This window comes from Tenrec ecaudatus, chromosome 4 (assembly GCF_050624435.1).
Source record: "Tenrec ecaudatus isolate mTenEca1 chromosome 4, mTenEca1.hap1, whole genome shotgun sequence".
NCBI classification, from domain to species: Eukaryota; Metazoa; Chordata; class Mammalia; order Afrosoricida; family Tenrecidae; genus Tenrec; species Tenrec ecaudatus.
This window is the reverse complement of record NC_134533.1, coordinates 44552162-44579586: the sequence shown is the minus strand read 5'-3', so window position 1 is coordinate 44579586 and position 27425 is coordinate 44552162. Positions and strand designations below refer to the sequence as shown.

General features: G+C 40.7%; 1 protein-coding gene and 1 non-coding gene across 2 annotated transcripts; one reads left to right on the top strand and one right to left on the bottom strand.

The window, feature by feature from the left end:
- Nucleotides 1-7460: 7460 nt before the first annotated feature.
- Nucleotides 7461-7624, bottom strand: LOC142447504 (U1 spliceosomal RNA). Its single transcript, XR_012784202.1, has one exon. It is a non-coding gene; the product is annotated as a U1 spliceosomal RNA (small nuclear RNA).
- Nucleotides 7625-23198: 15574 nt separating this feature from the next.
- On the top strand, nucleotides 23199-25257 carry FIBIN (fin bud initiation factor homolog). Its single transcript, XM_075545966.1, has one exon. It carries the CDS (start codon nucleotides 23625-23627, stop codon nucleotides 24261-24263), a length of 639 nt encoding a protein of 212 aa, XP_075402081.1. The 5' UTR covers nucleotides 23199-23624; the 3' UTR covers nucleotides 24264-25257.
- Nucleotides 25258-27425: the final 2168 nt, after the last annotated feature.

Sequence of the window (27425 nt, the reverse complement as noted above, 5' to 3'; positions counted from 1 at the left end):
CCCTTCAAACAGCTTTCATGTCTTTTCGGTGAAAATTCCCTGCACATCCTTTCCTTAGGAATCACGGGTTTTCCCATCGCATGTAAACACCTCCCACACTGCTTGCTGCCATTGAAAATGTTTTGGAAAGCGTCATCCAGAAAATGGTCAAATGACAGAAGCCTCACCCCCAGGACCAGAACGCTATTGCAGAAGAGTGAGAAAGACACCTCAGGGGCAACTTATCCACACAACTGCGAAGAATTGTCGGTGATTCTGGGAGAGTTAAGTCTATGGGAAATACAAATACCAATAAACAGAACGTCAGCATTCTGAGGGGCCTGGCATCAAGAAGCTAATGACAAGATAGCCCAAAACTATACTCATGGAAAATCACAGGGGCGGGAAACCGCAGGCTGACGTCTAAGAGCAACCAGCTTATTGCTTCCAATAACCTCAGACAGCACACATTTATCACTGGTCTGCAACGCTTAGAAGGAAAAAATCTTTAACTACTTAAGCCGCATTTTGATTTTGAAAGAACACATCTTGCTACAATTTTCCTCATTGGTCACTTTCTTTGGTATGGGGTCGAGTCCAGGCTTTGGGATCACTCTGCTGATATCCCCCGACTACGATATATGAACCTTAGATGAAAACCAAACACAGAAAACAAACGCGCTGCCATTGAGAGAGGACAGGGACCACTCCCCGAGAGTCTCCTAAACTGTAACTCTTTAGGGGAGAATTAAGCCCCGTCTTTCTCCTGAAGCTTAGATAAGTTTCTTGAATTCTCTGAGTCTATTTTCTAACCTATAAAATAGCGGTGGTTATAACTCATTTCTTATATCGTTGTTTCTAGTTTGAATAAAATAATGTTTGCTAAGTAACCGTGGGAGAAAGATGAGGCTGGCTGCTCCCATACATATATATCGTCTCCGAAATCCGGGGTTCAGCGACATTCTGTCACGTGACGTTGTTAGGAGTGGGATGCCACAGTTCCTGACATGTAGTAAATACTTTAAAAAGCATTGTTGTTACTTTCTATTCATTTTTGCCTAGGTGAACAGAAAGAGGTTATTTTATGAAGAAAGTAAAAGTCTGAGAAGAGTTAACTTATCAAAGATTATGGGGCACATTTCAAAATTAAATTACATAAATAACTCAGAAAAATGAACTGAATACACCCACTCTCCTGTGTCCATCCATTGTTCCAATAATCCTTTTGTGGTGCATGCACAGAATGGGGCATTGAAAAATCAATATGGAAGTAACTCAATCTTCCAGGTCGGGTTAAAATTACATGAATTATAGCATGTTGATGTAGATAAACACTAAAAAAAAATCCCACACAAGAAGCTATGGGTGTATTTGAGTCTTAGGAAAAAGTACTCTATGAATTCTTTTGATACATACCACTTATATAATTATTTTTAATTTTCATGCTATCATAAGATATTACTATTTTAGCATTGTTAATTAAGCAAGTTGTGCCAAAGTATGCTACACATCTTAATGTAGTACATCTACAATTTTACACTGGTGAAAGAAAAATAGTGGAATGCTTTCAGAGGCTCTGTTGATTCACTTATCAAATGAATTTAGGAAGAAGTTGAGTCCTTAGTTAAGGTTGAACCTTATTGTCTGTAGAAGGTACTTTGTAAGCTAACCCTTAAGATATGATAAATATCACACTCTCCAAAAGATTATAAAGTGGCGAGTGTTGGAGGGAAAATGTCTCACCTTCAGAGTCTTCAACAAGAAGCATAGAAACTCTTGTCTTCACCCCTAGAGCACAGCCACTCAGGGAGACACAGAGTTTCTCACAGAGAAATAAACTCTTCCGCCTTACTGAGGCTGAAAACAATGATGGCAGTACCTAATATTGTCTCATCCTTGTATGTAATCCTGAAGATCCGAAGTCTTATACTCATTGCAAATTTTTAAAAACTCACGATGGTGTCTGACACAGAAAAGGAATCCATTCATGATTTTAGTCATGTTCTTTAAAAAGGTGGAATGGAAAAGTATTTGAAATGGCAAAGTGGGCAAATAAAAATGTGTATTTACTCTATGATTGTGCTAGATACCATAATTACTACTTTACATACATTAGTATCTCAAATTATCCTCAAATAATCTTTGAGTTGGAGAGTAATGCATTGATAACACATGTGTGAAAAGATATGCTATGAAGATAAAGTGTAATGATGTATATAAAAACACATCATCAAGTCTGGTTTTTACACAAATTATGACAATGATTGTGACCACGGGACTGAAACAATAGGGGCTCCTCTATTCTGTGTGGAACTTTCCTGAGGACTTAGAATTCCCATAATCTACTTCAAACAGCGCTTCTAATTTAGCACAGCAGGTTTTTTCAATCTAGTTTGGATGGGCATGACCACATTTCAGTTGAAATTCAGTGATTCTGAATCTGAGGCATGTCAGAGGCAAGATTTACCCAAGGAAATGAACTTCTCTTTCAGGAAAATGAGAGTGGTACATTAAATCATCATGCACTTTCTGGGACAAAGATCCAACTCAATCTGGTAGCTCACGAGTCATCACAAGGCCATAGGCAAGCACAGTAAGTTATAGCCCCAAATTCTAGTAAATAGTGCCACAAACTTCAGGGAACTCATGAAAACAACTGGATGAGAGCTGTGTCTAAGGCTTTCAGACATATTCAACAGTGAAGGTAAAAACAAAGATAAATGTGTCTTCACTTAACTCTTAGACCTTTAACTTCATAGGTTTTTATTATTAAAGGGCACTTGCAAGAGTACAAAGGTTAGCTTGTGTTTTCTTTACTTTCTTCTTTTCCCCCACAATGAAATATTGGAAGTGTTCAATTGAAGCCATATGTTGGCTCAACAATTCTCAATTGCAAATTGTGTACCATTTTAAGACCCAATGAAAACATGTAAGAAAGGAGGAAGGGCTAGTGTAGCAGGAGAAATACTCACGACAGAAGGAGACACGCTCTTTCCAATCTGTTGGAAGGAAGGCAAAGCCGGCCCTTTGATTAGTTACCTACACAACAGAAACGCCCGCCGACTGCACCAATGACAGGGTGGTGTAGTAGAGAAAACATACAATTTTGAGATTACCTTGGGTTCAAACCCAGTTTTTCTAATTATTTCTACTGTCCTTCTTAAAGAATGATTTATCTTACTCAGAATCTATTTACTTTCCTGTATCATGAAGATCATAATGTCTACCCAGCCTTACAGTTATATGGACTAACGAGTGTCATAAAAGGAAGCATAGCGATGTCGTGGTACGTGGTCAGAGCTTCACAATGAATGAAATGGATGACAATTGGAAGCCCAGTGCAAACTCTCCTTTGCTTCTTTGATTTTGCTTCATCCTGCTCCCCTCGCACCCCCAACCATAGATATTAAATTAAGATCGTCTAGAGCAGTTGTTCTCAACCTGTGGGTTGCAACCCCTTTGGGGGTCAAGTGACCCTTTCACAGGGTCTCCTGATGCATAACAGTAGCAAAATGACAGATGAAGTAGCAACAAAAATAATTTTATGGTTGGGGGTCACCACAATGTGAGGAACTGTATTAAAGGGTTGTGCCATTAGGAAAGTTGAGAACCACTGATCTAGAGATTGAAATGCATAACGTTGTTTTTTTTAATCGTTTCATTAGGGGCTCATACAACTCTTATCACAATCCATACATAACATTAATTGTGTAAAGCACATTTGTACATTCATTGCCCTCATCATTCTCAAAACATTTGCTCTCCACATAAGCCCCTGGCATCAGATGTATAAAATTTTATGCACAATTTAGACCTAGCTGTAAGTTACTTACCATCTCATCTGGAAATTTTCAATCAGGAAAGAGGCAAACACGTTAAGGGTTTTTCTTAAAAATATATGGTAAAAGCGTGTATAGAGTGGCAATTCTTCCCAGTGCCAACTGAGCACAATTCAGTGAAGATTGTGTCCGCGTTTAGGAATCAGTGAGCATCTGTTTATTGTGGTGAGAAATTTAGCATGGATTGTGGACAGTGGTGTGCAGCATGACTAATGAAACTGATATCACTAAAGCTTACACCTGCAAAAAATGATTAAATAAAAATTCTCTGAAAGATAAAAAGGGATTTACATTCGAATCAACAGCATTTGCTTCCTCTTGTTTTTGGGGTGATTTCCTCCTCGGTCTTGGGTATTTTCCTTACCGGGGCTCCTGCCCAGTACTTATCTAAGGAGGACTGCGTGAGGACCTCTCCAGATCCCTGGAATTTCTTCTTGGCCATGACCTTTTCTCTTTTATTTTGCTTTTCAAAATCAAGCTGTTCCCAACTAAAAGAAGCCTCCGAACTCCACACCAGATCTCTCTCCCTGTACCCTGGCTGGTTTCCCATTTGCCTCGGGGCTTACTTTCCTTCATTGTCTTCTGCCCAAAGTCCTGGAAATGGCTGTTTAATATATTTTGTCATAGGAGGGTATTTATGTAATCATCTCTGTTACTTATCTTGGCCAGGAGCACAATCAAATCGTTCTCTTTTTTCTTTCCTGAAAGATGATTTTTTTTTTAGATTTTAAGTTTTTGCTTGTTTTAAAATATATAAAAATAAAGTTTTATATGAATATTTTTGCTCTAAATTTCTTTAATTTTGGGATGAGATATATTGTTACTGTTGCTGGTCATTCGCTTTTTTTGTCACCATTGTATATATTTCATTGTGGCAGACTATAACGCAAAATTTGCCATTTTAATCATTTTAAAGGGTATAATTGAGTGGCATTAAATATATACACAATTTTGTGCAATCACCACTAATCATTTCCAGAACTTTTTCAACACCCTAGCAAAAATTCTATGCTCACGAAACAATAACTCCTCATTTCCCCTCCTTCAATCTCTTAGTTACAACTAATCTAATTTTTGTCTCTATGTATTTGCCTATTTTAAATATCTCATAAATAAGGATCTTAAAATATATATATATCCTTTTATAATGGACTTATTTCAGTCAGCATAAAATACGGGCACAGAAAAGTATATACTTTTGTAACTGACTTAGTTCACTGGACGTGGTTTCAAGAGGTGTCCACACTGCTCTTGATGCTCGGAGACATGGAGTTGGCTCTGATTCACAGTGACTCTACAAACAACAGAACAAACCATCACCGGATCCCGCCCCATTGCTCCTACGCTTTAGTCCGTTGTTCCAGCCACGGTGTCAGTCCATCTCCCTGAGGGACTTCCTCTTTGTCACGGCCCCTCCCCTTTACCAAGCATGATGTCTTTCTCCAGGGACTGGACTCTCCTGACAATGTGTCCAAAATGGGTAAGACAAACCCTTGGCATCCATGCCTCTAAGGACGATTCTGGCTGTATCTCTTCTAAGACAGATCTGTTTGTCTTTTTAGAAGTCCACAGAGCTTTCAATATTCTTCTTTAATACTACAATTCAAATGTATTATTTCTTCTTCGGTCTTCTTTATTCAATGTCCGACTTTCACATACAGTTGAGGCCCTTGAAAATCCCATGGCTTGTGTCAGTCACTCCTTAGTCCTCAAAGTAACATCCTTCTCTTCAACACTCTAAAGAGGGCTTGTGAGGCAGTCACCTGATGCAGTACGTGTTTTAATCTCTTGCCTGCTGTTTCCATGATTTTGATTGTGCATCCAACAATGTTCTGCTCCCATTCATGAGGTCATCAGTATCTGACAATGTTTCACAGCGAAGCATAAGGTTTTTAGCAGCTACGTCCCCCAGAGTGGCCAACTGATTCCTTCACTCTTTTCTGTTCTTAGTCTGGAAGTTTTGCTGAAGCCTGTTTATTTTGGGTGACCCTGCTAATATTGGAAATACCAGTGACATAGCCTCCAGCATGATAGCAACTCACAAATTTCCATATTTCAACTAACTGACAGACAAGGGGTGGGGGTGATGAAGAGGTGTCCTAGATGGTGCAAATGTTACATATTCAACTACTAGCTGAAAGTGGACAGTTCAAAGCCAGCCAGAAGGTCCTTGGAATATAGATCTGACCATCTGCTTCAGAAAGCAGGTTCTGCCTTGACAATCCAATGATGTAGTTCTACACTGCACACGTGAGGTTGTCATGAGATGGAATTAACTCAACAGCAACTAACAAAAAGAAATGTATTCAAGATTCCTCAATGTCATTGCATGTATCATAACTCTATTTGTCTTTCTAGCTGAATTACATGTCAATGCATGCATATGGAATTATTAGATGTTATCAAATGGGCATTGTCTCACAGGACCCCGATGTCCAAAGAACAAAACACTGCAACTGTAGTTATATGCAACTCCTTTTTGCAGCCACTAAGCCCATCTCATTGAAGGTCTTCTTTTTTTCCTCTGAAACTATTTTACCAAGGATGATGTCCTTTTCCAGGGAATGAACTCTCCTGATAATACGTGCAAAATACATGACATAAACTTTCATCATACTCACTTCTAAGGAGCATCGTGGCTGTACTTTTTCCAAGTACAAATTTGTTGTTTCTCTGGCAGTACAAGGCACTTTCAACATTCTTTTCCAACACCATAATTCAAATCAATCCATTTTTCACCTGCTCTCTTTATTAACTTTCTACCTTTCACATATATATGAGGAGATTGAAAACATCATGACTTCTGTCAGGTCATCAAAGTAACATCCTTTTCGCTAACATTTTTAAAAGCCTTACTACTAACACTTTTGATCTTGTGCAGCAAATATGCTTAATGCAATGTGTCCTTTGATTTCTTGACTGCTGTTTCCACAGCCTTTATTTTGGCTCCAAGTAAAATGCAATCTTTGACAGCTTCGATCTTTATTCATTTTATCACTATGTTATCTATTGGCCCAGTATTCTTCACATTGAGTTGCAATCCGTACAGAAGACTGCGCCTTTCATCTTCATCACTAAGTGCTCAGGTCCTCTTCACTCTCAGCAAGCATGTATGCGTGTTCTGTTTTCAGCCAAGAGCCACCTAATGTCAGAATTGATATCCTTTAATTCCCCTCCTCTTCTGAATCTGCTTGGAATTTCTGGCAGCTCCCTGCCAATGTACTGCTGCAAATATTTTTTAATTATCTTTGGGGAAAAATTTATTTGCATGTGATACTCATGAAATTGCTCAAGAATTTCCACATTCTGCTGTATCAGTTTTTTTTTAGAATGTGCATGAACACAGATCTTTTCCAGTTGGTTGGCCAGGTAGCTGTCTTCCAGTTTATTGAAACGTTTCTATTGTTATTCCATCAATTCTTGGAGTTTCGGGTTTTTTTTGCTAATGTGGTCAGTATAGTTTGAACTTTTTCCATTAATATCATCCATTCTTGATGACATGCTACCTCATGAAATTATTGGATGTTGACCTACTTTTATGTTTCAGTGACTGGAAATTCATACGATGTTTTTATGACTTATTGAATTATTAAATATTTTCATTTATATGCAACATGTTAATTAACCATTCATCTTTTTTTTTAGGGGATAGCGCGAACGCAGTCCCCCACTACCACAAATTATGCAGTTGAGTTTCCCACATTTGGGGAAATCACAGGGGTCAGCACACCTGAAGTGCAATGGGTGAGCCTCGCTCTGGGAAAACCACCTTCGTGATCATGGTATCTCCCCTGCCAGGTAAGTATACCATTCATCTTTTGATAAACATTTGAATTGTTTCTAGCTTTTGAATATAGTGAAAACCAATGCCATGAACATTGCTACCCAAATATTTCAGACACTGCTATCAATTAATTTGAGGATATACCTAGAAGTGAAAAGGTATGTAACGTGGTCAATTTATTTTTTAACTTTTTGAGGAACCACTGTGACCCAATTTAAATGCCTTACATTTATTTTTCATTCCAATATTTTGATTTATATTTTGATGATACAATGATCTTGTATTCTGATTTTATTTATTTGGTACAAACATTTTCCGATCAAATAGTTCTTTCCCAATTTAAAAAAAACCTAAAACTCTTATGTTTTAAATTTTAAGGCCTGGATTCCAATATGCTATAATATTTAAATTGAGAACCAACACAGGAATGTCTGTCCTATATGTTACCAAACATCTCAAATTTAGATATCTTTAAATAGCCTGAGATTTGGTGCCATAAAAAATTACATTTGAATGCTTACTTTTTGTTTTTCTTGTCAGCTTTTGAAACTCAGAGTGCATACATGATTGAAAATCAAAGTGAACTCACCAATCCAAAGCTAAGCTCTTTCTTCTCTTCAAGCAGATGCGCAACGATTTATACCCCAACACGTAAGAGTCCACAAGGTTAAAAATAAATATTCACCTCTAATTAGGGATTGCACCTTCTTTCTGCAAGTGGAAGACAAATCTTTAATCACAACTCACTTTCAGTTATTTTTAAACTTGTTTATTATGGTTCCTGACGGGAACATTTTCCTTCTTTGAGGATCGTTGTGTCTTTTTCCATTTGGCTCAAAGTGGTAGGTTGAATTTTCTTTTGAGAAAAAGCCACTATCAATAGATCATTCCAGATTATCCTGGGCAGAAGCCCACATTCTCATCCTATCCAAATATATAACAGATACTAGCAACAGAGCCGATATTGCAGTGGTTTGCTAAAACTCCCTAGAATCTTAACAGGAAACATTTAAAAGACAGGGAACATCTTGATTTTCTCAACAACAGAAACAAAAGGACTGCTTCAATCCTATTATATTAAGGTGCTGCCAGAGCAATGTTATTTTAAAGTCACAGACTTTCCCCTGCTCATAAATTAAAATTTGCTGTCGGCTTCCTCAAGACGCTGGCCCACTGGGAAAGCGCTCTCTAGCCACTTAGCCTAGTAGGAGTCTTTCTAAACACCACTGGTTAGTTACCTGACAGAACCTGCTGACTAGACATGCATGCTCTGTTTTTAAATTTTTCTGGAATCTCAACTTTGCTATTAGTTTTTCAAAGCTTTGAAAAAGAATATGTCAGCCTTTCTTGTAAGAAAGAATCTAAATGTCTAAATGTTTGAATAAATTATAGGTTCACACAATAAAGGAATAACAGCAGACAAAAAATTATGATCACTTTATATTACTGAAGTTGAAATATAAAATAGCCAGTGTACACCAAGTATAAAAAGAAGCTGATGATTGTTCCTTACCTGTGTTTGAAAGTTTTTATAATGAAAATCTATGATAAAAAATTTTTAAGAGAAAAGGATTTATTCAGAAAATGTTTTTCATGATTGGTGTAAGCACAAAGCAAAATTTAATTCTTAAATTACCTTAAAACTTGTCTTCTTTGTCATTATATCTTAGCAATAATAATATGTCTTTGCCCACTCGTTTTCTTTTCAAAAGTAATAGCATGTGAAACAATGACAAATATTCAAACTTGGTCTAACCAGTTCCAAGAGAAAGCAATATTATAAAAAGATGTGAAAGGGGGTAAAAAGTGTAGCAAATGTTTAATGATGTGAATTGTTTTTCGTGCACATTACAAAATATATATTAGATTGGAAGGCTACCTAATACACATCCTACCCAGTTAGGTGGCATGTGGGTGAAAACTAGAGTACTACTATCTTAGTACATTTGCAAGGGGCCTGGAACTGAAAGAGAATAAAATATGAATCTAATTATCCTGGATTATGAAGATTGTTGTTAATTTATTATTTAGAATTTCTCACTAGCAGCTTTCCAACAAGCCTAATAAAGAGAATTTTCACATGTGTCTACTTTGCCTAGAAACAAGACATTAACAAAATATCAAACTACGCTACTTAGTAATTGTATGAATCTCCCCTCACCTTGCCTTCCAACCCAACCCTTAAGAATAGCAATGAAAATGCCAATCATTGGGGAGTTCCGGCAAGATGGCCACTGAGTAACACTTACCAGAAGGGACTCTGCAGGTATCAGTGCAGGAGAGTCTCTAAGAGGGAAATTCCACACTTCCGGGGCCCAGGAAGAGCATCATAAAGATAAGTAGGCACAGACCCACAAGGTTTCAAAACCTTGTGGGTCTGTGCCTACTTGGGGCTTTGGGCTTACCACAGTGGAGGCTGGCTAGGTTTTGACCTTAGCCCTGCCACTGTCTCAGCCAGAGCCGGAATCCTTCGGAGTAGCACAGGGGCACTATCTCAACCCAGGCACAGCTTGCCCCTGCCTTGGGGCAGAGTTTAAACCCCTCCAGCCCCGCAGTCAGGCAATCAGGGCTCAGGTATATTGTTACTTTGTCTCTTTCTCTTCTGACACTTTTATTTCTCTCTCTTTCCCCCAACAATCTCAGCAGGCTCAGTTTTTGTTGTTGTTTTTACTTCTTTTATCTCACATGCCACTGCCAACCTCTAGGCCACTCCCCTTAGCTTAGAGCATTTACACTTGACCACCACCCAGCTGGGGAAGTTCCATCCTCTGCAGCTAACCTGAAGCTGGGGAAAGCCTGCCCACCTTCTTCTGGGGTAAGTCCTGCCTCCATGTATGGGGGATCTCCTACTCATCCTTTGTGACCCATGTGACTGAGGGAACTATCTCCTGCCTGCCAGACAAGGTGTAGTATAACACCAATGAAACATACAACTTTCCTCAAGTTCTTTATTGCTTCATCCCCTGCCACTATCATGATCCAATTCTACCTTACTAATCCGGCTAGGCCAAAGGATGTACACAGGAAACACAGGGAATCCAGGACAGATAAAACCCTCAGGACCAATATGAGAGTAGGGATATCAGGAGGATAAGGGAAAGGTGGGGGAGAAAGGGGAAACCAATCACAAGGATGTACATATAACCCTTCCCTAGACGACAGACAACAAAAAAGTGGGTGAAGGGAGTCATTGGACAGTGTAAGACATGAAAAAATAATAATAATTTATAAATTACCAAGGGTTCATGTAGGAGGGAGGGTGGGAGAGGTAAGGGGAAAAGTTAGGAGCTGATACCAAGGGCTCAAGTAGAAAGCAAATATTTTAGAAATGATGATGGCAACAAATGTACAAATGTGCTTGACACAAAGGATGGATGTATGAATTGTGTTAAGAGTTATACGAGCCCCCCAATAAAATGGTTTAAAAAAAAAAGAAATTTCTACACTCTACCCCACTGTGGCTATGCAATAAATCTTGATTCATTGAAAAAGAGAAAATGCCAATAATTGAAAATGCAGAAACTTAACTTCAAAATACACAGTAATGTACAATAATTGAACATGCTGATTTTATTTTTCAGTACACTAGATCGCTGAGAGGAAACTGAACCCAAAGGCTTTAGTAATTGCCTTCAAAGTCACATGGTTTAGGAAACACATGCAAATAAGTCTTCAGAGCCAGGATCTGGATGTCTGCCTATGGAATGTTTTACCAGAAGTTCCAGAGCTCCAGTGCTTTCAGAATGTGACCCAAATTCCCCTGGTCCTCTTTGTACTATTTTCTCTTTCTTTTATTGCTCCTTAAAATTGTACTGTAAGCCAGTGTTGAAGATGTGAGAAATTAAGACAAAAGTTTTAAAAGTAGCTATGGTGTTTAATCCCTCTAAAGAATTAGCAATAATCAATATATTACAATTGGTCAAATTGCATCTTAAACTTTGTATTGTTGTTTTCTTATGTGTGTGTGTTATTGTTTGAAGTGAACTTGTTTGTCACAAGACTCCAAGTCCACTTCAGTTTCACTTTCCTCCTTTTGTCTTTGAGCCACTCAGACCACTGTTTAGGTTTGAGGGCTCAGGAATCTGGAGGATTGTTGTTTTCTTTACATTAATATTTTCAATAATCCTTCTTCATTTTCACATTTTATTTGAACATTTTGATGCTCAGAAGTTGCAAAAAATATTTTAAGTGACCAATATCGCTTACAATTAATCCTTGTTTTATATTTTCACTCTTTGTGTCTTTCTAGTTTTTCCCTCTTAAAAGCAATACAACATTGAAAATCTTTGTTCTTAATATTTTTATGCAGGTCAGGTTATATCTAGGGCATATTTTCAGAAGGATAATCACTAAGTCAGAAGATATGAAAATTTTTAAATTTCACAGCATAAGTAACCATTTGCATTTCAGAAAATCAGACTTATTTATATCCCACCTTCAATGAACAAGAATTTATGATTTGCTATAACACGAAGACACTGAGAATTAAATGATTTCTTTATGCTGAGATATTAGAAAATGTATTATCTTGGTATTGCATTTGGGGCTGCCATTACTTTTAAAGTTTCATTTTCATACGGTAAGTAGGCATGTAATTTTCTGTATTGAAACTGCCTATTGATGTTCCCTGATAACATACTTTGGGTTCTTGAACATGCGGGATAACCATAAGTCAGAATTTATTCAGAGAAGACAAACAATTACAAAAACAAATTAAGTTAGCACAGTTGAAGAGTCTTGATCAAACAAGTGAATTGTGTCTTCCAAGTCCATGGTTCAAAACACAAGTTCAGTATCAACTTGGTAACTTCATTTTTTAAAATTTGCTTAATATTTCCATCAACAAAGACTGAATATTTTTGCCAAATACCTTCTCTGAACATATCAGATTAAAGGGCCCTGAGAGCATTCCCGTGGTACACAACTCTAAATTAAGATTAAATATGTAAACTTCTTCAATCTGAAATTGATGGAACTTGCAAACTAGATGCATTAGTGATTACTGGCAACTGGAAAGTGAACGCCAAAAACAAAGGATCAGTCATTTGAAAATTTGGCTGGAAGAAGCTGGATACAGAATGATAGAATTTTGAAAGAGCAACACAAAGAGTTCACTGCGATTTTTTTGCCGCCAATAGTCAACTACACAATGCACTTCACCAGACAAAATATACCATAATAAATTGATTATATCGGTGGGATGAGAAGATCAGGAAGTTCAACATCATCAGCAAAAATAAGGCCTGGACATCTGGAATATACCATTAATTACTCACATGCAAGTTCAAGTTGAAGCTAAAGACAAAAAAAGCCCAGGAAAACCAAAGTATAACCTTGAGGATATTCCATCTGAATTTAAAGAACATCGGAAGAACAGATTTGACACATTGAACACCAAAGACCAAAGACCTGATAAATTGTGGGATGATATCAAGTATTGCACATAAAGAAAGCAAAATGTCATCTAAAAACCTGAGAGAAGGAAAGATAAAGTAGATGTCAGAATGGCATAAAATAGGTCAAACGAATGGAAGAATTCATGAAGTAAAAGCGCTGAAGAGAAAATTTCAAGGAGCAGCTAGATAAAACAAAGTAAACTATTACAATAAACATTCAAATACCGAATAGAAAGCTAAAAATGAATGACAGACTCTACATATCTCAAATTGAAAGAACTGAAGAAAAAAAATTCAAGTCTCAAGGTGTAATATTGAAGGATTCTATGGTGAAAATATTGAATGATGTCGGAAGCATCAAAAAGAAATAAGTACTGCATAGAGGCACAGTATCAAAAATAATTTATTGGCATCCAGTCATTTCAAGAGGTAGCATACGATCAAAAAGCAATGGTTTAGAAGGAAGAAATCCAAGCTGTGTTGAAAGCATTAGGGAAAAACAGTGCCTCAGGGGCCGACAGAAAATTAATTGAAATAAAGCATTCACTTGTCTATGCCAAAAAATTTGGAAGACAGTCACTTGGCGAATTGACTGAAAGAGATCCATATTTCTTCCCATTCCAAAGAAAGGTGAGCGATAAAATGTAAAGTTATATTGAACAATATAACTAGAATCACATGCAAGTAAAATTTTGCTGAAAATCATTCCGCAATGGTTGCAGCAGTACCTCGGATGGGAGTTGCCAAAATTCATGCTGGATTCAAAAGATGACTTGACATTGCAGATATTAATTGCTGATATCAGTCGAATCTTGATTCAATGCAAAGACTACCAGAAAGATGTTCACTTGTGCTTCATTAACTATGCAGAGGCATTCAACTGTGTGGAACATAACAAGCTAAGGATAACATTGAGATGAAAGGGACTGAGTGATAGAACACTGTCATGCTCATACAAAACCTGTACATGAAGCCAAAGACAGTTGTTCTAACAGAACAAAGGAATAAGATCAGGTTTAAGATCAAGAAAGAGGTGAAGTCAGGTTTGTGTCCTTTTACCACACTTGCTCAATCTGTGTGCTGAGCAAGCAATCGCAGTGGAACTCCATGAGGAAGAAGTTGCTCAGGACAGGAGGAAGGCCTCCTGTCGAAGCCCATGGGCATTTGTCACAATGCTGCTTACTGACAGAGGGCGGGAGGCACTTGCTGCGGAAAGGCAAGGACTGCCACCTACAACAGATTGCAACGCAATGTCAAAAAGAAGTCAAAATCATCACACCTGGACCACAAAGGGAGACAGACAACATAATAAACAGTGAAAAGATTGAAGTTGTGAGCATTCCATTTTCTTGAACCTCAAATCAATGCTCGTGGAAGCACGTGTCAAGAAATCAATGGACACACTGTGCTGTTTCACAAGATCTCTCTAATTTGTTGAAGAGCAATTATGTCACTTGGAAGACTGCGGTGTATGTAACTCGAGACATAGTAATTTCAATTGCCTCGTGTGCATGCGAAAGTTGGACGATGAACAAGGAAGACTGTAGAATTGATGAATTTGAATGATAGTTTTGGCAAGGAATATTGGAAGTACTGTGGATGGCTCAAAGAACAAACAAAGCTGTCTTGGAAGAAGTACAACAAAAGTCCTCCTTAGATAAGAGGAGATTTCATCATGCATACTTTGGACGGGGTATCTGAAGAGACACGTGTCCCTGCAAAAGGGCATCATGCTTGGCAGTAGGTCAGGGCAAAAGAGGAATATTGTCCATGAGATGGTTTGATCCTGCGGCTGCAACAATGCGCTCAAACATAGCAACAATTGTGAAGATGGTTCAGGACAAAGTAGTGTTTTGTTCTGTTGTACATAGGGTTGCTATGAGTCAGAACCAACTCAATGGCACCTCACGACAATTACAGATATAAACAGCTTATTAAGATGCACTTGTTGGGTCGTATGGTAACTCAATTTCCATCTGTTTGAGAGATCGCAAAATCGATTTCCATAGTGGCTGTACATACCTACATGTCCACCAGCAGTGGATTAGAGTTCCAATCTCACCACAGACCCTCCAACACTTGTTGCTTTCTGATTTTTTGAATTGGGCTACCTTTGAGGGTGTTAGGTGGTATCTCATAGTTGTTTTGATTTGCATCTCTCTTATGGCTAATGAAAGGGAACATTTTCTCATATGTTTATTGGCCATTCAGATTTCTGCTCCTGTGAAACTTCTGGTCGGGTCCTTTGTCCACCTCCTCAGTGGGCAATTAGTTTTTCTCTTATTGAAAGCTTGCAAAGTATTGTAGATTTTAGTAATAAGGACGTTGTCTGATGTGTCATTGCTAAAGATGTTTTCCCAGTCGGTGGACTCTCTGGGTGAGTTCTTTCGATGTACACAGGTGTCTTATCTTTAGTATAGCCCACTTGTCTATTTGTGACTCCTCTGTATTTGTATCCTTCCCTATTTCTTGTAGCCTATGTAATCCCTGTGCCAAGGTACTCAAATTTGTCCCAATTCCCTCATTGATGGCCCTAATAGTTTGGGGTTTTATCTCGAGGTCTGTGATCCACCTTGAGTTTATTCTTGTGCATGGAGTGAGGTAAGGGTCTTGTTTCATTTTTCTGCAGGTAGATATCCATTTTTCCAGCACCATTTATTGAAGATGGCATCTGCTTCCCAATTCATATTTTTGAGCCCTTATCAAAGATCAGTTGTCTGTATGCTGATGTTTTAATTTCTGGGTCTTCAGCTCTTTTCTATTGGTCTGAATATCTGACATTATGCCAGTACCACACTGTTTTGACTACCGTGGCCGTATAGTACATACTAAAATCAGGTAGAGCAAACCCTCTCACTTTGTCCTTCTTGAGGAGTTCTCTGATGATTCTGGGCTTCTTCCCTCTCCATACCCAGAAGAGGCAAAAAACAAACCACGGCCAGGCATCTGTGCTCCAATGTCCATTGCGGCACAGTTCACAATTGCTAGGAGCTGGAAGCAACCCAAATTTCCATCAACAGATGAATGGATTAAAAAACTGTGGTACATACATACAATGGAGTACTATGCATCGCTAAAAAGCAGTGATGAATGCATGAAGCATATCGCCGCATGGGAAGAACTGGAGGACATTATGCTGAGTGAAGTGAGCCAAGCACAAAAGGACAAGTATAACATGAGTCCGCTGAGGTAAGATTATATATATATATATATATATATATATATATATATATATATATATATATATATATATATATATATATATGAACAGAAAGGTAAGTTCAAAATGGACACAGGGGAAAAAAAAACTACTATAAACAAACACTCCAGGAGTGAGGTCCAGATTGTATGGCAAGGGCCAGACCAAATCCAGGGGTACATACGGTAGACAATGGGGTAGCCAACGGGGGTAAAACGGGGGTGGAGGGAGGAAAGGGGAAAGGGAGAATGAAAAAAAAGGTGTGTGGTGAGGGAATAGGGCACTGACCCACCCAAGGGGAGGGTATTGTTTGTGTCTCCACAGGGAAAGAGGGTCCAGATATAAAGCCAGTGTCAGATGAATGCAGTGTGCCGGCAAGGAGTGGGGAGCCAGTGGAGGGGCCTGAGGACTCGGTCCCCATACCAGATATGTGGACAACTGCCCCTCACCCCAGAAGAATTTACTTGAGAGGACGGCACTGAAGCTCCAGCTAGGGGAGAGGGGCATGTCAGATCAGCACAAATGGGAGCAAAGGAAGAGAGAGTGGAGCACATCTTGGCCCATCAGGCCTGGAGGATGATAACCCCACTCTAAGCAGCCAATAGACAGTGGACAATATGGCTGATCCCACAAAGAGGCACACCGTCCCTGATGGCCCAGGGCCCTAAGGGGATCAACCCTGGAGACTCAGGGTCAGGACTGGCCCAGACTGACCCTGTGACACTAAGGCAAACCACTAAAAGCATGCGACACAGCAACGGTGGGAGCAGAGCAGGGAGCCACCGAGGGATTACAAAGGACAGACTCTGGGGCCAAAGCATGGTACCCCATGGGACCTGACTGAAGGACATGCCTAGAGATCAAAAATTATATGTTTCATCATTGCTACCCTCCCTGGTTCATCTCCTCCCCACAACCCTTCATTAAGGGGTGTCCGGTTGACTACCATTGGGCTTTGAGTCTCCACTCTGCACTCACCCACATTTTCAATATATGATTTTTTGTTCCTTGATGCTTGATACCTGATCCCTTCAACAGCTTGTGGTCACACAGGCTGGTGTGTTTCTTCCATGTGGGCTTTGTTGCTTCTGAGCTAGATGGCCACTTATTTATCTTCGAGCCTTAAAGACCCCAGACGCTATATCTTTTGATAGCTGGGCACTATCAGCTTTCTTCACCACATTTGCTTATGCACACGTGTTTCTTCATTGATCGTATCAGGGAGGTGGGCATCCATTGATATGATTTTTAGTTCTTTCATGTTGGACAGTATAATATATGACAAAATAATCATAATTTATAAATGATGAAGGGTTCATGAGGTAGGTGGAGTGGGGAGCGAAAGGGAAATAAGCAGCACACAGTAAGAGCTCAAGCAGAAGGCAAATGTTTTGAGAACGATGATGGCAACAAATGTACATATGTTCTTGACATAATGGATGTATGTATGGATTTGTAAAAAGAATTGTACGAGCCCCCAATAAAATGATTTTTTTTAACAAAAAGATGCATTTGTATACGACAAACATTTTGGTGAGGGGAGTCATCCATCTTTCTTTGTCTGACTTTTAAGTCAGAAATATGGAACAGATAAAGCAATAAGCCAAGGAAAAGAGCAGTGGGCGTGTGTTTGCTGACTAAAACAGCAAGTGGAGTAAAGGTTACAACTGGGATCTGGTTGATTTTTCTGAGGTTTATTCAGATTGTTCTCCCCAAAGGCAATAATAATGAGCTCATTTTGATCCATCTCTAAAATAGCCCCTATTATCTTTTTTTTCCAACTGCACTACTTCAGAAATAAAAATTGTGTTTGAAATGAAAACATAATCAAGGGCTTGTTCACTACAAGATGATTTTAAAATCTCTTGCATGTGTAAAGAGGCAGACAAACACAAGTGGAAGAGTTCTCTATTTTCTAAAAAAAGAAAACATAAGAAAATGGTGTTGTTGATCATGTCATATGCCCCCACCCCTATACTGAACTAACTTTTAAGGGGGATCAGTTTAACATTTTCTTCATGGGTTATTGAAGCAATCAGCCTCTCCAAGGAATATATATGAGGCTATCTGTTCCCTTAAAGATTTACAGTCTCTGAAACACAAAGGGACACTTCTACTCTGTCTTATAAGGTTGCTGTGAGTCAGAATTGGCAAAGAATTTCATTTGGGTTTGAGTTTTAAGACCAAGAGCAACAGTGTGCACTGAATACAGGGATTGATTCAATCCTATCATTTGTCAGTGGCTCTTTGCAACCACGTCCACTGATCTCTGTCTCTAACCTCTCCCTTCACCAGGATGTCTTAACTGTAGCTCTGCTGATGACATTCACCTACGGAAAAAAATCGGGGTTCTTCATTATCTGAATAATAAAATCTCTAGAACTTTCTGCATGGTCTTCAAGGATCTTCATACACGCTCCATAGACTCATCACACATGAATGCCCTCATGTGCTTTTGATCCAGCCAATTGGCTTAAAATCTTTGAACAAAACCAACAATTTAAACTATATTATATATATATAATATAGTTTATATTGTTATATAGAGTTATATATATTTGTATATTTTATATATATAGTGTATATATATATATATGGGATGCATCAAAAGTTGTGATGTTCCTGTTTGTGATTTACATAATTTTGGTATACATGAAATCCAGGATAGGTAGATCTATACAGACAGTAACTCCGTTGATAATTGCCTGGGGCATGACAGGGAAGGATGAGGGGAAACCGAGCACTACCCACTATGAGTATGAGAAGAAACATGTGCGGAGATCAATTTTGGTGATGATTGCATACATCTTAATATGATTAAACAATTAAATAATATGTCATGTGAAGTATACTCCAACAAAGCTATTTTTCAATGGGGGAAAGGCCCCCAAATGTGATTGGACTATTTTTACCCTAAAAATAGTAAGAACCATTTAGAGACTAATGAGCTTTCTTACACAAGAGGAGAGAGGTTGTTATGTCTGGACTGGAATTTTCATGTCTGCATGGGCTGTTACTGTGTCTTTAGTCCAGGGTGCAAGGGTAAGGACGTGGTCTGGTTGGTGAATCTAATATTTAGTGAACATCTATGATATGCCCCACTATCCTCTGTATTTACATATTATCTCTTTTATACTCTTCTTTTCTTCTCTAACAGCTAAACAGGATAAACCAGGCTCCCATAAACAGAGATGATTTGCTCCAATCTTTGTGACTTTTCATGTTTCCTTTGTTAATTTATCCACTCATTCACTCAGTCAGCATATATCCATTTTATACCTTCTAGGTGTCAGGCCTAGTGGTGGACTGTGAATGAAAAGCTTGGCCATTTCAACGTACTAGTGGCTCCACAGGAGAAAGATGAATGAATGGATGTGATGCTGTAAGGGTTACAGCTCAGAAACTCTATGGGGAAGTCTTGCTCTGTCACCTCGGGTTACTAGGAGTCACACTGTCTACTCAGCGACACACAACTGCAACAACATGTACACACAAAAGAAAGACAAGTGAAAGCATAAAATAAATATTTTAGGGACTACACCACACTTGGCAAGAGGTCCTGGATATCTTTTCTCATATGTGATATTTGAGTCGAGGCTTGAACCATAAACCATCAGCTCTGGGGAGAGAAGTCCATATTGTTGTTCACAATCGTCCATAATGGTTCATTCCCTTGAATCCTCATAGTTCTTGTAGGCACGTCTAGTATAGCCCTTGCTGGTTACTTCTGCAGTATGGACGCCGATACATTTGCAGACTCTGTGTAGCCCACTGAGTCATGGTCAATTAATGTGGCCCTTCTAGCCATGAATGCTTATGTGAGCTATTATATTTCTGAACTTTATATGCATGTGGCTATGGTCCCATTTTTGAGGGCAGTCTGTACTGAGAAACAGGACGAAGATGGGATTAAGACCTTAGTAGAGGGTGTGAATGGAGCCACACTCTGTTTCCTTGATGATATCTTTAGAAGAGTGGTTCTCAACCTTCCTAATGCCCCGACACTTTAACACAGTTCCTCATGTTGTGGTGACACCCCCAACCATCACATTAGTTTTGTTGCTACTTCATAACTGTTGATTTGCTACTGTTATGAATCAGGTGACCCCTGTGAAAGGGTCGTTCAGCCCCCAAATGGGTTGCGGCCCACAGGTTGAGAACCGCTGCTTTAGAAGATCCATCTTTAGAACTGGCGCGAACCAAGCCACATTCTGTTTTCCTTGGCTAAGTAACGGTGTTGCCGTCTAACTCCACACATTCATCACTTCACCTGGGAAGGCAGATAACTCTTTTCCTGACCGAGTCCTGTGGTAAACAAGAGGACTTGCTGTAACTTTTGGACATGTTGGCTTCTGGCTCTGGACCATACATTTGGCTCACCCCTACCTGACCTTCAGATTTTGGACTGAACAGCACCCACCCCCAGAAGGGATGAGTCCGCAAAGTCTCATGAGTTTTATGTGACCTTGCGGTGATTCACAGAATCCAGGAATGTGAGAGAATATAATCAAAGGATGAGGAGGTAGAAAATGGAACTGAACAGCATCGTGGACGAGTTGGATATTTGGGATATCATTAATCTCCAACTCCTGGGACTAGTCTGGAATTAATTCTTCTAAAAGAAATCATTACCACACCTACATACAGAAACACCCAATAGATTCCACAGATACCAGTATTCCTCTTTATTTTTGTTTTTGTTTTTTTAAATTTGTGGTTACTGAACAAAGTGCTTGCCAATTTGAACAGAATCTGGAATATACTCTCTCTCTCATACCCTCCCTCACTGGCTCGTCTCAACGCACTGAATTCTGTGGACCTTGAGAATTAAAAGGGTGAGGAACAATAACACCTGGCTCAAAGAGGAGAAATCAACAAGATCTTATGCTTCCCCAGACCTGATAGACCATATCCCAGGATGCAGCCTTCTAAATGCAAAAAAAAAAAAAATGAAAATGTTTACTAAACAGAGAGCAAACTACCCTGCAGGGTGTTCGCACACTTCTCTAGCTTACTCTTTAGGATGTTCTAGGACCATGTGTACGAATTGCTGCACAGTTTGCTTCAGATGGGCCCAAGTCCCCTGCTGAGGAAGATTCCTTTCTTGGTGTTCTGAAAGCCGGAACTCTCAAGGCGGTTTCTCTTCTTTCCTGCCAGCACCACTGAGATTAAGCATGAGGCCGTCAGTGGCGGACTTGGCCAGACCAGACATGCCTTCAAATAGAGCAGATTACCAGACCGTAACTGCATCAAAAATTCCTTAAAGTCTCTTTTCTAACAATGATGACAACAAAGAAATATTTGGTCCCTGTCATATTTTGAAAGGCGTCCTGGCAGCACGTGGTTCAAGCCTCATCTGCTAACCAAAGGGTTGTTCAGAACCTAGCGGGCCCTCCAGGGGACAGTGTCGTGGCCTCTGTTTCGGTAAAGCTTGTCGCCCTGGAATAAGCTTATGGGCTAAGGCCACTTCTACTCTGTTCGAAAAGGTTGCTCTCAGGTCCTATTGACTCGATGTCAGTGCATGTGTGTATGTGTGTGCTTTGTTTGTCGTTTTGGTTAACTTTCTTGAGTAAGTGTTGGATGGCTAACCACAGGCTGACTGTTCAAAGACACCAGCCACTCCATGGGAGAAAAATGAGGCTGTCTGCTCCTATAAAGATTCATAGCTTCAGAAAGCACATAGGGCCACTGAGTCAGAATCAACTCACTGGCAGTGAACTTTTGGTTGGTTTGGTGCTAATTACACATAGTGTAAAGTTTAAAAAACTACTTCTCTACCCTTGATAAACTCACACTTTATTGGTAGAGAGAGACTAAGATAATAAACAATCCAATTCATGGCAGTATATATTATAAAGAAACAAAGAAAAGGACAATTCTGAAACACTAATGACAAAAGCGCATTGCTGAAAGAGTAAATTATAACCTGGGGAAGGCAAAAATAAAAGAAACAAACACAATTCATGGAGCACCTCTTGATTCAGACACTGTCTATGCTAGAGTGGGGAGGTAGAGGTAAACATGGCTCCTGTCTTCATGTAGCAGAGCTAGAAAGACACGCCTCCCAAATAAAGAAGCAGATATATGAACACGGCTGTCAATAGTGGGAAGTGCTGTGAAGGAGAAGGAAAAGGTGATCTGAGAAGAACTGATGAGAAGGACTAACGAAGACCCAGGGCTTTCAGAGATAATAATTCCACAGGAAAAGCAGGAAAGATGAGCAGGTTTCAGCTGCAGAAAAAAATCTCCAAATTAAATTATAAGACTCTGTGACTTGGTGTTGCCTCCACCACCATCTGCCCATTCGTTTGGCTCCGAACAGCTTGCTTACCACCAGGTCCTTCTGTTTCTCCACCTGTAAATGGAAGGATCGTAATACTAGCTGTGGGTCCTTCAAAACCTTTTCAGAATCCCCAAAAGAGCCAGTACAGGTACAGGCTAATGCCCTTACAGATGCAATGCAGGATCTTACGACAGACCGTTTCTCATAAAATGAAACAACAATCTCAGATGCCCTTTAAATGATTAAACTTAATATTTTAAATTCCCGGGTTCAACTTGGGTTCCCCTACAACAACACATTTAACCAGTTTTCTATTGTTATTGCTTCCAAAGTATTGTTTTAGGAACGTAAATTAAGTAACCATTTTCAGTCAAACATGCTATTTCCTACCCTTCAAATTTCCCTTCTTCCAAGTCACCAACTTTTGAAAGACAGAAGTAGACATAGTCAACAAATCCCACCTGGGAGCTATTTTCAATGGTGAAAAAGTATTTCTGCAGAGTGGATCTCCCCAGCCACCAATATGTTAGAGGCCAACGTGTCTGTTTGCTATGGAAATGCTGTTTCTCTTTTTTCTGGGCCCTTCCTGTTCAGCTCTACTTCTCCTGGTCTCCCCTCCCAATCCTTAAAAAGAGACCCTGTGCCTTTAATAACTGAGGTTTCTTCCCAAGCTTGTTCCCTGGCTTCCAAGTGACGAAATCAGCTGTAACTGGAGAGCAGAGGGATCCTCAGAATATCATTAGGCACAGGAGCAGCTCTGCCTGCCCAGCCCAGGAGTGGAGAGAGCATCAGAGAGGTTCAGCGGAATAAGGGGGCACTGCGGAGTGGGCAAGCCACGAGTGTCCACCCCAGCCCGAGCCCTGGTGGAGGGGGAGGCCTCCTCTCGGAGCTTCTGGGTCTGGGAGAGAGCCCAGGAAGCCAAGTTCAAGGTGCCTTTCCGCTGAGCGCAGCAGGGTGCCCCCAGGCGCTGCCGGCACAGCCACCTGAATGAAGCCTGCTGGGGGAGCGAGCCCTGCGTACAGCAAGCAGGCTGTGGCAGTCGCGGCCGCCCTCCGGGGGACGCGCTGATTACAAGGGGGGCCCCCTTCATCTCGTCTTGGCCGCAGGGCTTCTCCTGGGGTCCCGTTCCAGCGGACTCTGCAGGATGGCGTTCCTCACGTTCCTCTGGATGGGGCTCTTCTGGCACCTGTGTCAAGGCTACTTCGACGGCCCGCTCTACCCCGAGATGTCCAACGGGACCCTGCACCACTACTTCGTGCCCGACGGGGACTATGAGGAGAACGACGACCCCGAGAAGTGCCAGCTCCTCTTCAGGGTGAGTGACCACCAGCGTTGTTCTGCGATGGGGGAGAAGAGCCAGGCCAGCCGCCTCCTGAGCCTCAGCCTGCGGGAGGAGTTCACAGTACTGGGCCGCCAGGTGGAGGACGCGGGCCGCGTCCTGGAGGGCATCAGTAAGAGCATCTCCTACGACCTGGACGGCGAGGAGAGCTATGGCAAGTACCTGCGGCGAGAGTCCCACCAGATCGGGGATGCCTACTCCCATTCGGACAGGTCACTGACGGAGCTCGAGAGCAAGTTCAAGCAGGGCCAGGAGCAGGACGGCCAGCAGGAGAGCCGGCTCAACGAGGACTTCCTGGGGATGCTGGTCCACACCAGGTCTCTGCTCAAGGAAACGCTGGGCATCTCCGTGGGGCTCCGGGACAAATACGACCTGCTGGCCCTCACCATCCGGAGCCACGGGACCCGGCTGGGCCGACTGAAAAACGACTATCTTAAAGTGTAGAGGGAAGGGCACCCCGCGGGGAGGGAGAGGGCATCCCACTCGCTCCCGGGGGAGATTGGCGATGGGCGAGGAGGGGGCACACGTCCCTTAGCCTTAGGATTTGTCGAGTCCAGTTTGGCACGTTGAGAACGAATCTGAGTTCATCTGAAACAGAAGTGAGAGCTGAGTGGTTTGGTGGGGGTTCTGGTTGTGTGGTCTCGTGCTTGCGCATTATTTATGGGATTGCTGTTCTTGATTGTTCATCTGGAAAGGACGAGGTAAAGCAATGACTCCTGCCTTGCCAAGAGGCCTGTGTCTCGCTGCAGGGACACCTATTTCAGCCACATCTAAGAGGACACCGTGTGTGGATATGGTAGGAACTGATGGGATGTGCGTTTCCATCCTGGAGACTCTGGAAACAGGATGGAGCGGGCGGTTCCACAGCAGTCTTCTCTCCGGCTGGGCTCGGAACGTGTCAAGGCGGCCTGTTTTCCCAATGAGGTCCAAGGTGCTGCTCTGCTTGTCTGCCAGCGAATGAAAATTGCCTGTTTCCTCTCCCTTTCTCTCTTATTTATTAGCCATGGTCTCTGAGTCGTGTTTTTATAAGAGCATTTGGCTAGAAACTATGCAAGTTGACTTGGGGAGGGCACATTGGCGGTACCTCTATGGGTGTATGTAAATCAAAGCTGCAACATGTAAGGAATCTCAGTTTTGTCAGGGTTACAGACTTGCCATGATGTGTGCGCTGAGTTACTGCCGAGTGGTTACGTGCCTGTCTCTCATGGTCCTGTCTATGCTTTGTCGTCAGTGCCAGAGTCAATCACCAAGAAGTCGATGGTGTGAGCTCACTCCCAAATGCCTATGATGTAGGTTTCCGATGTATCTGTTCTCAATCGGGGATTTTGCTTCTGCTCCTTGTTTGAAGGTTGTACTTCACCTTGAGGCAATTCTAAGTTGCTAATGACTCTTTAGCTAGGTTTTATTATCCAGCCAATAAATATGCTCTCATACAATACGGGCTTACTTTCGAATTCGCATCTGTAACTTTTACATTCAAGGGGAGAAGGGTAGGCAGAAAGTAAGAGGCCAGTGGGATCTCAGCCAGTTTACTTACAGTGTATGAGAAAGAAAGCAGAGGAAGGGATGGCTACATATTTGGCAAGCCTTTCCCTGACCACCCTAACTGTCTTCAAAAGAAAAAACAGGAAAAGCCTGTGCCCCAATATTTAGATTTGATCTCTGACGGTCTGTTTAAGTCTCCCATGTCTCCCCCCAGTTTCCTGCACAATTAACAACTGGAAACGTTTGTGATAATGCCCTCATTGAACAAGAGGAAGTTTTTTGCTTTGCTGAATTATAGAAATAACTAAAAGAAATTTAATAATTTTGAAGCCAGGTCTGTATTACTTACTTAATGCTTTTAAATGGTGGAAGTGCACTTTATTCTGTAGTTTTCCCTAGACCAACTCCCACCTTTATTTTAAATATGCTTTCCCTTCCAACACACACACACACACACACACACACACACACACACATATCCAAACTGGAGTGTCCACAGGTGAGTTATGACGTCTCTTCCATGTACAAGGAACATGGAAGTTCCAGTTTTCCATTCCGATAGAGTACCTAATATCCTCCTGTTGTAATGGAGGAGACCAGTGGTCAAAATGGGTAAGTGACTTATTCCTACTATTTGTAGCAGCTCCGGGTGCCTAAGAGCTAAATTCAGAACACTTCCAGAATGCTATCTCTTTTCCAAGACACTGAGAGATAAGAACAAATAATCTGAGATGTAAAACTTTGCATTATTGCTTAAATTTTAGAAACCGTGGAATAATTCTTCAAATAATCACCCATAATACCTTTTAGTCATCTCGTTGTTGTTGTTGTTATGTGCCAACGAGTGGGTTCCAATGCTGTGACCCTGTGCACAACAGAGCAAACACTGCCTGTCCTGCGTCGTCCTCACAATTGTCCCTATGTTCAAGCCCATGCTTTTGTAGTCCTCTCGGTCCCTGCTTTCAGCTGCCCCTAGCGTCCTGCGTGGAAAGAAGGCAAATGGTAATTTAAAGAGGCTTCCAACTTTGCTCTATGGGCAAGAAGAAGAGAAAACAAACAAACAAACTCCAGAGATAAAGATGATCTTCTGTATTTTAATGGGTATAATTTGGAATCACATCTCTTCCTGTCACTCGCTTCACAGTCCTCAGGTCCAATTCCCAGACATTGCTTAGTTATCCCAACTGTAATTGGAGGCTACTGGATACTTGATAGGCATGGAAAACTGGTATCATCGCGCATACTAATTTCAATCAACTGGTAATGGCAGTATACAATATTATGCTAAGAAGGTTTTAAAAGCCTCAGAAGTGGAGTTTTGTCCTCAAGTAAAGTTGTCTGCCATGGGAGTGGGAAGGGGCTGGTGACGCATCTGCTATAAATTTGAAAATCATGAAGAGATTACACGGGAGGCTCTTTCCAGGATGAAAGTTCTAGGATTCCTTCAAAACCAGAATGAAATTATCTGGCAATGAATCAAACCCATTCAATTCTAGATGTACAGCCAGTAATTCTACAAATCCTTCTGCAATTAGCCCCAGAGGGCAAATGGGGAGAAGGAGCAATGCGCAGAGCGAACATCACAAGGCATCTCCAAAGCTCCCTATGGTGGAAAGTCGACCCAGTCAGCTCTTTCCTCTCCACTCTTGCTTTTCTCGCTATGACTGCACTGTTCACAGAGTCACACATTTCTTTTAGAGCACTGTTTCCTTCATACCTTAAACCATGAAACATTTCGAGGATCTGAAGAAAAGTATATACTCAATTCCCTGTAAACCCTACTTGCAAACACACCCATACAATTTAAGATATGAGTTTTGTTCAACAATTTTTTTTGATCAAAATGTGTATCAGATATGGATTGTGAGTAGTTCTGGGATATTAAAAAATATATATGTCCTTCTATAAACTATAGTTCCAAAAAAGGTCTTTAGAGGTTTATTTGAAGCAAGGGTTATTTAGTAGTAAGGGAATTATAATACAATCCCAAGAAGTTCTAGCCTATAATTCACAGGATTTCCCTGACTCAGAGACAACTAACAATAGCAACACAAAAGCAACAGCAAACGCATTGAACTAGCTTCTCACTATTATTGGTTAGCTCCTATTCTAAAAACATAA

What these genes read in the sequence shown, in the direction of transcription:
- FIBIN (XM_075545966.1), top strand. Translation starts at nt 23,625, where the DNA reads ATGGCGTTCCTCACGTTCCTCTGGATGGGGCTCTTCTGGCACCTGTGT.